At 39.1% G+C, this 14,976-nt stretch overlaps 1 protein-coding gene across 1 annotated transcript in view; it reads left to right on the top strand.

Annotated features, from left to right (window-relative positions):
* CDH13 (cadherin 13) overlaps positions 1-14,976 on the top strand; it is a 1,041,327-nt gene that overhangs the window by 640,457 nt on the left and 385,894 nt on the right. Inside the window, exon 6 of the mRNA XM_004437068.3 lies at positions 14,036-14,180. Coding sequence (XP_004437125.1) covers positions 14,036-14,180 — 145 coding nt within the window. The remainder of the gene's footprint in view (positions 1-14,035; positions 14,181-14,976) is intronic.

The following is a 14,976-nucleotide window of genomic DNA, read 5'->3' as shown; positions in this document are numbered from 1 at the left end:
GAGCCAAGAACATACAATGGGGAAAAGAAAGTCTCTTCAACAAATGGTGTTGGGAAAACTGGATAGCCATATGCAAAAAAATGAAAGTAGACTCTTACCTTACACCATACACAAAAATTAACTCCAAATGGATTAAAGACTTGAATGTAAGACCTGAAACTGTGAAACTTCTAGAAGAAAACATAGGCAGTACGCTCTTCGACATCAGTCTTAGCAACATCTTCTCAAACACCACGTCTGACCGGGCAAGAGAAACAATAGAAAAAATAAACAAATGGGACTACATCAAACTAAAAAGCTTCTGCACAGCAAGGGAAACCATCAACAAAACGAAAAGACAACCTAACAATTGGGAGAAGATATTTGCAAACCATACATCTGATAAGGGCTTAATCTCCAAAATATATAAAGAACTCATGCATCTCAACAACAAAAAAACTACCAACCCAATTAAAAAATGGGCAAAAGACCTGAACAGACATTTCTCCAAAGAAGATATACAGATGGCCAACAGACACATGAAAAGATGTTCAAAATCACTAACTATCAGGGAAATGCAAATCAAAACTACAATGAGATATCACCTCACGCCTGTCAGAATGGCTATAATTAACAAGACAGGAAACAACATGTGTTGGAGAGGTTGTGGAGAGAAGGGAACTCTCATACACTGCTGGTGGGAGTGCAAACTGGTGCAGCCACTATGGAAAACAGTATGGAGATTCCTCAAAAAATCAACGATAGAACTACCATATGATCCAGCTATTCCACTGTTGGGTATTTATCCAAAGAACTTGAAAACACCAATTTGCAAAGGTACAAGCACCCCTGTGTTCATGGCAGCCTTATTCACGATAGCCAAGACTTGGAAGCAACCTAAGTGCCCATCAAGGGACGAATGGATAAAAAAGCTGTGGTATATATACACAATGGAATACTACTCAGCCATAAGAAACGATGATATCCAGCCATTTGTGACAACATGGATGGACATTGAGGGCATGATGCAAAGTGAAATAAGTCAGAGGGAGAAGGTCAAATACCGTATGATTTCCTTCATTAAGTAGTAGATAATAACAACAATAAACAAACACATAGGGACAGAGATTGGATTGGTGGTTACCAGAGGGGAAGGGGGGAGGGAGGAGGGTGAAAGGGATAATTGGGTACATGTGTGTGGTGATGGGTTGTAATTAGTATTTTGGTGGTGAACATGATGTAATCTATGCAGAAATAGAAGTACAATGATGTACACCTGAAATTTTTACAATGTTATAAACCAATGTTACTGCAATAAACAAAAAATTAAAAAAAAATAAATAAAGAAAGAAAAAAAAGAAAAAAAAAAAAGTTTAATTGAAAAAAGAAAGCATTTCCCTCCATGCCCTTAGGGTTAGAGTGTGCCACTGAGAGAGGGGACCGGTCTGGAAAGGGAGGCAGGTGAGGCCACACCTGGAGGAGCAAGGAATCCTCAGCATTGTTCCTAAGGAGAAACGGGAGCGGGGATTGAGGCCAACCCAAAGTGCTGAGTGGATGCAGGGGTTTGGCAGCCAGAAGCCCAGACAGCAGGACCAATATAGCAAAGATGGGGAGCTGGATGCTTGATGAGGGCCAGAAAACAATGAGGTCGCCTCAGAGCTGCGTCCCCAGAGTGTGGGCCTGGAGCTGGGCACTGACCACACTGGTTCTGGGAACAGGGTGGGCGCAAGGTAGGAAGGAGAGACCTGGGCGGGGCCCCTGACCTTAGCCAAATCCACTCCTCACATGGAGATCCAAACAGGGCACATGGCGCCAAGAGGCTGGTGTTTCTTCTTGATTCTAAATGAGCTCAGCTTCCTACAGACAGCTTCTGCGACATACCAAAGATTTTCCTTCCATGCTTGAGATTGTGAACTCCAATCAGGAGCGTAACACCATAGGGATACTTTTCTTGCTTTACAAAAAACTTTAAGGATACTGGAAGCTACTACGTATTTAGCACTTGTATGTGCCAGATGTTTTGCTAAATGCTTTACAAACGTCGTGTATGTTACCTCACCACAACCCTGAGAGATGGGTCCCACTCTCCCATTTTAAAGACGAGGAAATTGACATTCTAAGAAGGTAAGTGAATAGGTTTAAAATCACAGAGCTGGTAAGGGGTAAAATCGGAACTTGAAGCCAAGTCTCCCTGAATCTAAACTCCACACTTGGAACCTCAGCTCTTTCCTAGTTCTCAGGATTTATCAGTGAAACTTCAGAGGAAAAGCAGACGTTGATAACAGTGATGGTTCAGAAAGTAAAGCTGATGAGACCAAGTTCCATATTATAAAGTCTGTCAAGTGCTTTGAGACTTGTTTTTATCCAAAAATCAGAGACCCATGAAGACTAAAGAAGCCAGCCACTCTCTATATTCTGCTGTAACACTGATGATCCCTAATATAGCTGACGTTCACTTGTTTCCCGTTAGTCATCAATGCTGAGAGATGCTAGATGTGTAAAGTTTCACAGATTCCCGTCGCCCCATTTGTAATAAACTGGAGCCTATCTGTAGTCACTGTCTGAATAAGCTACAATTTTAAGATAAATTTTATAGATTCTTTTGTAACTCTGAAATTAACACACGCTCATTATAAAAAATCTAGAAAAAGTATAGGGAAGCCAAGTAAAAAATCACCTGCAATAAAACCACTGTTAATATTTTGGTATAATATTAACAGTGTAATATCTTTGTCTATTTTTCAAAAATTGCATTATGTAGTACATACTATTTTGCAATCGGATATTTTACTTCAAACCATGAACACCATACCATGAATATCTTTTTCCATTCCCTAAAGGGTTTCTGCAATGTAGTATTCTACTTTGTGCAAATAGCACAGTTTATTTCATCAATATCCTGTTAGAACATTGTATTATTTGTAATATTTCCTATTTTTAAGCAATATTGAGTATTTCCTAATTTTAAGCAATATTTAAGTATACATGTTACTAAATGCCCCTCGCCCCACACACACACATCTATGTAGCCCCCAGGCTAAATTTCTACAAGTAAAATCACATGTTTTCAAGGTTTATGCTGCATATTGACAAATTGCATTGCAGAAAGATGTTTTAATACCGTCAGTGACATACGAGAATTTGTTTCCTCACAAATTTGCCAAACACTGACTATAATTTTTCTAATCATTTTGGCAATTTTTTAGCAAAAAGCTATCTCATTTTAACTTCCTAATATGTTTATTGCTTTTTTGTTTCCTTGTTTTGCTAATTGTTGTTTGTTCCCTATTGATATTTAACCAGCTCTTTGTATATTCAGGACAATAAGCCTCTATTTTATATGATGCAAATATTTTTCTCAATTTTATGTTTATTTTGTTTATGATATTTTAGTCATATAAGAAAAGTTGCATTTAAGTGGTTTAATCTCTCAATAACTCGAGTAATAACTTATACCATTAATACTGGTTTAGAAAAGCCTTCCCTACTCTATTACATAAATATCCAATTTTTTTTTCCTCCTAATACTTTAATCCACTTGGAATTTATTGGGCTATACTTTAATTTTTTATATATCAACCTTAATTTTTGGAGAATATCAAATTTTATAAAACACATTTTAATATGTATTTAACAAAATGACTTTAGATTTGTAAACTAAAAAAAAATAAAGGTGTTGCATTCCATTCCTCTGAATTTCACTTTTGGAGAAGGAGAAGGGCAAATGAAAATAAAATTGCCAGTAATTTTCTCCTACGGCTTTGTTTTCAAAAGTATTATATTTCTCATCTTTGCACAAAAATCCCCTCAACCTTTGTACATATCCTTAATGGATCTGGCATAATTCCAACACCCATGATCTATATAAATTATACTTGAACCAATTAAAATTTTTAGCCTGTGTCCCCTCTTGGGGTAGAGGATATTCACTGAGACTTTACCCAAGCTGCTTAAATAAAATTATTTTGAATGTCTGCATAGATTTCTTCCATGTAAGTAAAGTTACTTTGAAAGTTAAATAGAAAAATGCCCTCAAAGTCCAGCGTGGTTGTGAGCGTGAATACATAAGAAAATAAATGTTTTCATTATGTTTGGTAAAAAAATACTTTAAAAGAAATATTTCAAATTGACAAAGGAAATGCTATTGCTCTAAGCGGAGCAAGATTTTCAAAGACCATTTGATAATAGTATCAAGATCTTTAATTAATAATCTAACAGGTAGGAAACTTTGATCACCCTTTTGATCATTTTTAGAGGGAGCTGTACACACCACATCCAGTCCATCAAGGGGGAGATTACACACAGAGCTGTGTAAAAGAAGAAGGAGGAATGTTACAAAAGGCTCAAAATATCTTTTCCCTGGGAACTCTCCAGGAGTTGCTCCATAATGAGATTCAACTTCAATAAATGAATAAAGCTGAGAAAAATAACTTGAGATGCAAGTCATTGGTGTCAAAGAGAAATCTGGATTACTGTAATAGAAAAGCAATTTCAAAGGGTTAATGGCTGACAAATAGGAATTGAATTGAGAGGACTGCATTCGCCTTCACAAAAGTCTAAATAAAGGTCTATTGGGAATGAATGAATGCCAAGGCACCAAATCCTCCTCTGATCTAACAAAACTTTGTTTAGAATTTCTATGTGCCTGGAATTGTGCTGCATATGCTCATTTATCTTTCTATATCTTTAACAAAAAAACCTGAGAGTGGTATTCTCAACACTGTTTGTTATGTGTGCAAACTGAGAGCTGGAAACTGAAGTTCCCTCATAAGTTAGGATCACTGTGTGGCCCGGTTTGCCTAGGACAATTTTGGTTTGCACTTGTTGTTTTGGCTTCATTGTTAATAGCACCTGCTCTCATTCTAAAAAGTGTTCCAGTTTGAAAAATAGATTATGTGGCCACAGTATTAATTTCCAGTTGCTACTGTAGCAAATTACCACAAACATATTGACTCAAAACAACACAAGTTTGTTATCTTGCACTTCTATAGGTTTCTAGTCCAACACGTATCTCACTGGGCTAAAATCAACGTGCCAGCAGGCCTGCATTCACTTCTGGAGGCTATAGAGGAAGATCCCTGCCTTTTCTAGTGTCTGGTGGCTGCCCGCATTCCTTGGCTCATGGCCTCTTCCTCCATCTTCAAGGCCCCAGCAGTGGCTGGTCAAGTCCCTTCTCACACCGCATCACTCAGCCCTTCTCCTCTTCCTCCTTCTCAAGGGTCCTTGTGATTACATTGAACCCATCCAGATAATCCAGGCTAATCTCTCTATTTAAGGTCATCGATCAGCAACCTTAATTCCTCTTTGCCATGGAACCTCACATATCCGGAGGTTTCATGTATTAGGATGTAAAAATCTTTGGGAAGGCCATTATTACACTGCCAACCATAGCCACTCTATAGGTAGCAGAGCCAAAATCTGAAGGCAGACTTTCTCAGTCAAAGTCTAGTGTAAGTTCGGTAATCAATGAGTTTGCCTTTGGCAGCGAAGCCTTGTTCAATCTTTGTCAGATTATGGGAGTTGAGGAGGATGTGAGACTTGCAAACAGAAACTCAGTAAAAATATCTATCAATGCTTTCTTTATTCAAGGCACTTAATTATGTATAGAAGGAATACCTAGTGTTCCTGCCTTCGAGTTGTTTATGATCTAATTGGGCCATGAGTATATTCTCATCTACATATAGAATACATAAGTCTCTACCAAAGGAGCCCATAATAAATGAATATGATACTGTACTAATTAAATATGTAAGAACTCAGATGCAAAAAGTAAGGGCAATTTAAGTTTCACATTAATCAAATAAGTTAGGATTAGTTTTATCATTTTCTTTTTCTTTCTTATCACAATAAACGTCATGTCCAGAGTGGAAAATAAAGTTTTGGTTTTTTTGTTTGTTTGTTTGTTTCGTGAGGAAGATCAGCCCTGAGCTAACATCTATTGCCAATCCTCCTCCTTTTTTTTTCCTCCTTTTTCTCCCCAAAGCCCCAGTAGATAGTTATATGTCACAGTTGCACATCCTTCTAGTTGCTGTATGTGGGATACTGCCTCAGCATGGCCGGACAAGTGGTGCGTTGGTCTGCGCCCGGGATCCCAACCTGGGCCGCCAGTAGCGGAGCATGCACACTCAACTGCTAAGCCACGGGGCTGGCCCCGGAAAATAAAGTTTTAAAAAAACCTTCCAACCACTCTCAGCCTTCAGAGATTATCTATTATAAATAAAAAATAGCATACTTATCCAAAAGTCTCTGTGGGCTTCTTTATTTCCATGGAATCTTTACAGATTTTTATTTTTAAGCTGTAAACATCTTTGAGGTTCTCGAGACATACTTCCAAACTGCCTTCCACGAAGATTGTATCGAGTTGAGATTGCACTAGCATGGAGTCTGGTGCTTAGGTCATAACACCTTCACAATCATTCAGTCGCATCTTTTCTTTATCTTTGTCTGCTATGGAGGCAAACACGGGCATCTCATTTTTCACATATATTTCAAGGTTTTGTGTGAGTCTCTGTGTCTGAATTTACAGTAATGTTTAACTTGAGATGCCCCATATTTGTTAGATCTATGTATATCCATACTTACATGCAGTAAACTTCCAGTTATCATTTTATATTTCCAGCAATTTAACTATTCTCTATTATAAAAGAAGATATTTTTAATGAAAGGAATGAGGCCCATCTTCTCTTTTGACTTGTACACTGGTCCAGGCATAATTCTCTAAAAGAGGTATTGCAGAGATGGCATAAATGGCAGCATCCATGTTGCAAAACATTTTAGCGCTCCAAAGAGGTAACTTGGAGGGAACATTCTCATTTAGGTGAGAGACATCTTATCTATGTCCAAAAGAGAAACTGAGTCACATTATGTTAGAGTCATATATTCTCCTTATTTTATGTGATCCACAAACGTGTGGCTGAAAAGCTCACATGCACACACAAAATCCACTGATAACCAGATGTTGAACTACATCCTCTCAATAAGTGATTTACTGTGAGTGTGTGTTTTACGTCATTTGAATGTTTGGCCCAAAGCAGAATTATCAGGGTTCAAAAAGGTCATTAAAGTGTTTTCTAAATTGTTTTACCTCAAAATGACTCACGAGTTCATGGACTGTGTGTGTCATGCTTTGTTTCTGATTCCATTGATCCAGGTTTGACATCTGTTGCTTGGGTCATCTCTTACTATAAAATATATTGGCTTTTAAGAGCCAGTTTCTTCATCTTGGCCTTCACCCAAAAAACCTTGTAGCGCATTTTGTTTTCCGTCAGTTCATCCTTTTGGGTTAGATCACAGTATCAGATTTTGTCTGACTAAATTGTGTTTTTCATAAACCAAGATGAGAGGACGAGCCAAATGAAGGGCAAGATGTTAATCGTCTGCTGTGATGCTGAAGGCCAGTGTGCTTGTACATGCCTGGTAATTTGGTTCATTATGTTCCTGTTTTTTCCAAAGGGATTCTTGTCTATGCGTTGTGTACAGCTCCTCTGCATTTTTATGGTGCATTAATTGGTGTGAGAGTCATTGATTTGCACGTTGTGACTTGATAGCTCACACCTAGTGCAGATATCCCCAAGATATGGAAGGAGAATAGAGGAACCTAGGTGCTGGGCTGCCAGAAGGGTGGCGGAGGGGACCCCCACATTCAGGCTTCAGCTAAAGCTATGCTGGCAACTTTGCTTCCACTCTGGCTTCCGTGGTTTTTCATCATCCCCTCCCCATTTCAAAGGTCAAGCCCTCTTGCCTCTTACACAGAGGACTCAGAGATCAGCACTCATAACCTGGTGCCCATCTTCCACAGCCCAAGAAATGGAGCGAATAGCTCATGGTCATGCAGTACCTTCATGTCTCCACCCTTGGATCAAGTATTTTTCCTTTAAACAGATTAGGGTTGAATTGCAGCCCCTGTTCCCCTCCCCATACTATTCACTGCGGTCACTTAAGAGCTAAGTTTATAAGAAGGACAACTTCTTCTTTTCTTTTAGAAAGTCTGTGACATCCCAGAAGGGAACATGTTATAACTAGGCTGATACTGTAACATTCTCCAACCTGTCATTTGTGGCTCATCATGGGTTTTAATATGTATTTTCAGGTGTATTAGAAAAAATTTATAATAAGCTCATTATACCCCTAAATTCATGGATAATTTTGCCTCAAATGAGGCAACAGTGAAACATAGCGATCGATATAAAGCAAAACTATTACGTAAATAACACAGTTAGTAAAGAGAATAAAATAAGAATGTGAGGGAATTCCACGAAAGAGCATTTAGCAAACCTGGGCATGGTTGGGGAAAGCATGAATTTTGGGGTCAGACGTAAATTTGGATCCAGCCAAATCACAAACTAGCGTTTGACCATAGACCACGTACTTAAATTTCTCTTGAGTTTTGTCGCTATGGGTATTTCTCGAAGTTGTTTTGAGGCAAATGAGACAAAGCATAAAAAGCTTGGGCATGTATTGGACATCAAATAAATGTTACTTTCCTTCTTTTAAAGGCAAGTAATCAATTTAATGTGTTTAGGTACCGTTTAGCGCTGTGGTTCTTCTTCATGGATTAAGACTGCACAGAGTCAACTGGCCTACGGTCCATGGAGTCAGGACCGACTATCAGCTTTCACGTGCCAGGGATAGAGAGAAAGGACAGATGGCCAAGAGGCCATCTGTTAAAGAGGCGTTGCCTCTTCAGAAGAGGGCAGTATGCAATCAAAATTTAATCAGACGCCTGTTGTGTGCTAAGCATTGGGTCTTGGCCGTGGGGATTCACTAACAGGCAAAAACATCCATCACACCTGTGTCTTCATGGGGCCAGACAGAGAGGCAGACATTAATTGAACTGTCACACAAAAAAATAAGTGATTACATATTATGGAAAGTGTTATAAAGGAAAGGTACCAGTACCATGGGAGTGTAAAACTGATGGTCTCCCTATCTCCCTTCCATGATGGGCTAAGCTTTTCAGAGTGTGGGCAGGGCACCACTAACACCGGAATCTCTCGATGTGCTGGTTAAACATAGATCCCTAAAGAACGTATATTTCTAACAAGTTCCCTGGATGACCCTTAGGCCCTCTAATTATAAAACTTAATGTTACCTCTCCCAGGGCTATTCCATCTCAGTGGGAGAGAATAACACTGCGGTGTCTGGGTCCAAAATCCCACCAAAGCTAAGGCAATTCAGTGACCCCAAGCCTGGTGTGCCCTCCCCCGTGAGATTTCCCACCTCCAGGACCTCTCTCTTTTACTTTGTTTTCTGCAACTTTTCACTTTTCAATTAGAGAGCAATTCTCCTCTGCTTACTTTCTGTTTGACAGCTTTACAGAAAGTGATCAGATAAAATATGCTTTAAGTGTTCATTATGCATAATTGAAGATGGGAAAGATTGATTTTGATGGGAAATCTGTATGTGTTTGTATGTTTGTGTGTGTTTTATATGTGCGTGGTGTGTATGTGTTGTGTTTATGTGTCTGTGTGTGTTTGAGTATTACGTGGGTGCATGTCTGCATGTGTTTGTGATGTGTGTATACCTATGTATTTGTGTGCATGTGTGTATGCATGTGTATGTTTCTGTGTGTGAGTGCAACGGCTGCTCCAGACAGATCCACAGAAAACACCGCCTCTGCCTGGCCTGTGTGTTTGGGGTGATGAATGAGTCCAAGTGCAGGGCAGTGGAATTCCTAGCAGGTGGTACGGCTCTGCCTTCTGTTTGGAAGTTATTTTCATGCGTCTGAACCTGGGAATGCTGTTCCCATGATCTACAAGGCCCTTGAGCTTCCATCTCCAGTCCCTGTGTCCCAGTGCAGCATCACACAAACAGTAATGTGCACCTGAATCCCCTAGAAATGGGATAAAATGCAGAGGCTGCCTCAGGAGGTTCTGGGTAGGCCCTGAGAGTCTGCATTTCCAACCAGCTCCCACGGGATGCCAATGCTGATGGTCTCGTGACTGCACTTTGAATAGCAAGGTCCTAAAATACACAATGCAGAGGTTGGTCAAATCTATAACTTTGAGTTGAGGCTACTCGTCATTGAATAAGAACCTCGACCAACTATTTCTAGCTATAATTTATGGAGCATCTCTTCTCTTTCTGGTTCCACAGTAGAACTTTTTATATGTCACCCTTCATTATTCCCAAGAAGATCAACCACTGAAACCAAGACTAGAAGTCCTCAAGTCCGAGAAGGTGGTATAGAAATAGGCAGTGAGAGGCTGGGTGATTTCCATTTCCTTTGAGCAATTATTTCATTGCTTTCTGTCAATGGCTATCTATTTGTTTTTCTCACAGTAGGTTTTTACTAAGTGGTATCTCTCTTCAACCATAAAGAATGGGCATTAGAATGCCTCCCTTTGTTTCTGCAGCCCCAAACACAGCCCCTGGAGTATATCTTGTAACTCAAAAGAAACAAGCATCGTTCCAGTCTTTTCAGACTAAGGATTTGTGTGTTTGGGTGTTTCAGTTAGGAAGAGGGAAGGAAGGTGAGAATTATTGAACATTTATTCTCTGATGCTGGAGGTACTCTACGAAATTTAAGAGCCCCACTTCAGAAAATTTGGCATTTGCTGACTGTAGCTCTGACCTTCATATGAGAACACTTAGGAAAACTCGCTGGAGTGTCAAATTTCTTTACAGTAAGTGATTAGGAAGATAAGGCTGTATTTATTAATAACTCCTTCATGTATATCCACATGCTTAATTTTCATCCACATTATTAATATGTCTTTTGAAAAATATATGGACCACTTAGTAAAACACTAACATTTTTCCTATTATATATTTTATTCAGTCTATTACGTTTTCCTTTGTAAGGAACAAGCATGATATGTTTCCCTTCCTCGTCTCTGCCTACTCAGCAATTCACAGAGAAAAAGCCTTCTCTTCTCAGTTTGCCCAAATTGTTTTATGCAAAGAATGTTACAGCAGGATAAACCTCAGTCTACTCCACTGGAATTGAGTGGAGCCCCAATTATTTGACATCCTTTTGTGCCGATACCATCTCAGATATAATGCCGAGCTGGGGACCTTCGCGTTTGCTGTTTCCGCTATCTAGAACTCTTTTTCCCTGCGTTTTTGCATGGCTGGCTCCTTCTGCTTTCCTCTCATTCAAGTTTCAGCTGAAATGTTCCCTCAGCAATAAGGCATTTCCAACTTTTTATCCAAAATCGATGCCTCCCCCCACCAACACACATACATTCTTTCTCTCTCTCAATCACACTGGAGCCCCACGCTGTCCAAGAGAACTCTGCAATGATAGAAATATTCTGTATCTGTGTTGTTCAGTATGGTAGCCACTTTCTACCTGTGGCCATTGAGCTCTTGAATGTGGCTAGTGCAACTGAAGAATTAGAATGTTTTAATTTTATTTATCTTTAATTTAAATGTAAATAGCCACCTGTGGTACCGGCTGCCATACTGGACGGGGCAGCTTTAACATATCAACCTGCTTCAACCCTTCACATCCCTTATCTCTTAACTGAAATTAGCTTATTCATATATTTCACCTCGTTTATCATCTGTCTCCTCACACCACAATGTCTTTTTTGTTAGCTGCTGGATAGTCAACCCTCAGTGTAGGGACTGACATGCAATAAGTCCTCAATGAGTTTTTGTTAAATTAACTTTAAAATTAATAAATGCCCCTTAAGAGAACATTGCTGTTTTTAAATGCTGTTCCAAAGGTCTTGGCCTCTATCAATATTGTTTTCCAATAAAAAATCCAGGAGTCAAACTCTGGGTGTATTGTAACATAAAATGCTATCACGCTGTCTACTTATATACGTGGCTTCATGAGATTCAGCTCAACATTTTGCATTTCTCCTAATCACTTGTATCTTTTTAGTGTCTGTCTGTCTTTGCATTATGTTGAGATGGATCTGGAGTCTGCCCCTCCCAATTCCAAAATATTTGTATGTTTGGCAAGTGTGAATTCTTTTCCTGTATCCTAGTTGTGGCTTATGATACTGGTCAAGTCTTATAGAGTGTGATAGCTTAGGATTCAGATCCAAGATATTTGTTGTCTTTAAACATAGATCTTTTTGGTTGAAATCAAGTCAAGTCCTTGGCTATTTTAGGAGGACAAAAAGTCAGAACTTCATTATTACGTGGAATTTCCCCTAAGCTTTATTTTGATTTCCTTTGTTTAACAGTATTCTCATAGTAGCTTTAAAAAGCAGCATAAAAGTATAAAAGTTCACTCTCTGTAAGCTCTCCTTGTGTGCAGATGTTAAAAGGCTCTGCCCATTTAATTTCTTCTTAATTAAAGTACCCAGGCATTATTTTATCTGCCCCAGAAATCGAAGTGTGCGTGTGTGTGTGTGAATTTGCCAGTGAAAAGATGAAATAACGTTAAAGAAAAAATGAGAAAAATATTCCTCTATCCAAGCACGCCTGGTTTTATTTTTGCTTACTACTTTCTAATTCTGTCCATATGTGTACATTACACATATATGATGCACGTGCTATTTTGTGTATTTTCACACAATATTCCAAGTAGATCAACAAGATTTAATAATTATTTTATCTAATGGCTGGATTCCAGCATATTGTTGCAAAAACATTAATTCCACTGGCATTTAGTGGATGCCAGTATTATTTCATTATTAGAAATAACACTCTAGTGAATATTTTCACATATGTAGTGCAACCTATCTCAAATAGAACAAGGAGTGGCGTCCAGGTGAGACAGTGTAAGAGTCCTTCATAGCTTTTGTTGAATTTTGTCCTGCTACTTTCCTAAAGGATGATACCAGTTTACAACACCATCAGGTAGAGTACGACTGTGCTGATTCGTAACAAAGTATTTCTCTTTTATCTTCCTGATTTGGGCTAGTTTTAACTATAGTGTTGATAACAATAACAATAGCAACAATAGCAGCAGTTAATATTCTTGATATATATCATGTGACAGGTATTATATTAAATGCTTTAGAAACATTGTGTATAGTGGTTAGAAATGTGAACTCTGGAGACTGACTTCATGGGGTCAAATCCAGACTGTACCACCTAACCTCTGTTTGCTTTCATTCTCTCCTCGCAAATGGTACACAGGGTTACAGTGAGGATCAAGTGAGTTAACGGAGTAGAGAGCCTAGGCAGGCACTGGATAATGTTGGTTATTATTCCTAATAATGGGTGTTTTTACTAACTCCATTTTATAGATAAGAAAACTGGGAGATTAGGTGTATTGCTCCAGGTCACACAGCTAGTCCTGGGATTCCAGCTGCAGAGGCCCTTCTCTGACTGAGATCCTCAACCACTCCCAGTGCAAGGACCACACTGATACCCGAGGAGAGGTGTTACTGTTGCTGCTGAGTTAAATCAAGGCTGAATTAGGCACAGAAAATGAGAATATAAAGTCACTGTGATTCACTGGAAATACCATGACATAATTCTTTGTTTCCAAGTTAAGCAGTAAAGTTGGGGGTTTTTTTTATGCCGTTTTCTTCATTCTTGAGATCTGAACGTAGGTCCGTATGGAAGTGTTTCATGGAATTGTGAAATCCTCCCTAGATTATAAGGGCCTGGTGGACAGGAATCCCGAGGTCTCATTTAGGACTCCTGTAAATGCCTTCCTTGCCTCAGAAAGGCTCTTGACAAATACTTACTGACCTGAATTTCTCCTATACATTATCGTAAACACTTTCGGTTATTCCTTAATGTACTCTGTTCATAACTGCTTAGTCAATTATCTTTATTAGCATAACATTCCTTTTAAGCATAATGATGTTGGAAAAACAGAAACAATGTAAGCACATTTTCTCAGCTATGGCTGATTTTGCGTGTTTTCTTTCTTTCTTTTTTTTTTTTTTGGATTTCCTTTGCAGATTTGATGAATTAATTGTAAATTTCCCAAGGGGGACCTAACATGAACTGATCTTTGTCTTTTCTTCTGTAGTGTTTAGTTTCTATTCTAGTCCCAGTGACTATCCATTGAGACCAAAGTTTGAATATTGCCAAGGGCTCATAAAATTGCTGATATAACCTACTTTCTCCAGAGAACCTGACTTCAATTTTCCTAATGAATTAATGCCTTCTTTCTCCCCCTATCTCTTTGCTCCAACAGCTATTTGTGGAGACCACTGATGTCTATGGCAGAACTCTTGAGGGGCCAGTCCCTCTGGAAGTCATCGTGATTGATCAGAATGACAACAGACCAATCTTTCGGGAAGGCCCCTATGTTGGCCACGTCATGGAAGGATCACCTACAGGTATGTTAAGTTGGCTTACCATTAGCATAATGGCTTGGGAAGTGGCATACTATGATCTTTGGGGATTCTAGAGACTGTTTATTTCGGCTCTGACTTGCTGTCGGTATGCATCAACATTGACATATTATTTCCCTGGATAAAAGCAAGAGCTGGGAAGCTGCAACTCAGAATACAACGGGGTGTTGCAAGCTATTAAATATCTTCCCTCGTCTCTGAAGGTGATCCTTCAAGGATGATGGACATCTAAGTCTCTAATGCATGGCTGCTGTCTGACACCATGTAAATATCTAGCTCACCCTGAGGGGGGTCCAAGGCTGAACTTTGTGGTGCAGGAGGGTTCTGAAGAAAATGAAGGTCCCCACAGCAAGCTCCTCTGTTATTTCTTTTCATAATTGCCTTTTAATAAGAACCATTTTGGAAAAACGGATAGGACTTTTTTCCCTTTCCTTAGAAGATGTGCATGGAGAAAGCTTTTGTCTTCAGTCAAAGGGTCAAAGGCAAGACAATTTCTTTCTCTCTCTGGAAATACATGTACCTACTGTTATGGAAATCATTCACCATACGAAAGAGCCCCTGTTATCTTTTTCCCACGTTTAAACTTTCTATCAGGGAAGGTTTTAGAATTTAGAGCTCCCTTTTTTTGCCCCAATAGATACTAATTAAAGCATTCTGTGACCAGCAGCAGAAGTCACTCCTGAGTGTAATGCTTGAGAAAGTGAAGAGCAAAGTAGAAAAATCCCTATCATAAGGCTGGACTTTGATTTTAAGCTTTAACATGCATTTGACTGAAAAAGCG

Source organism: Ceratotherium simum, chromosome 30 (assembly GCF_057802395.1).
Source record: "Ceratotherium simum simum isolate JZ-2026a chromosome 30, ASM5780239v1, whole genome shotgun sequence".
NCBI classification, from domain to species: Eukaryota; Metazoa; Chordata; class Mammalia; order Perissodactyla; family Rhinocerotidae; genus Ceratotherium; species Ceratotherium simum.
The sequence above is the reverse complement of the archived record's forward strand: the minus strand, read 5'-3'. Positions and strand labels throughout refer to the sequence as shown.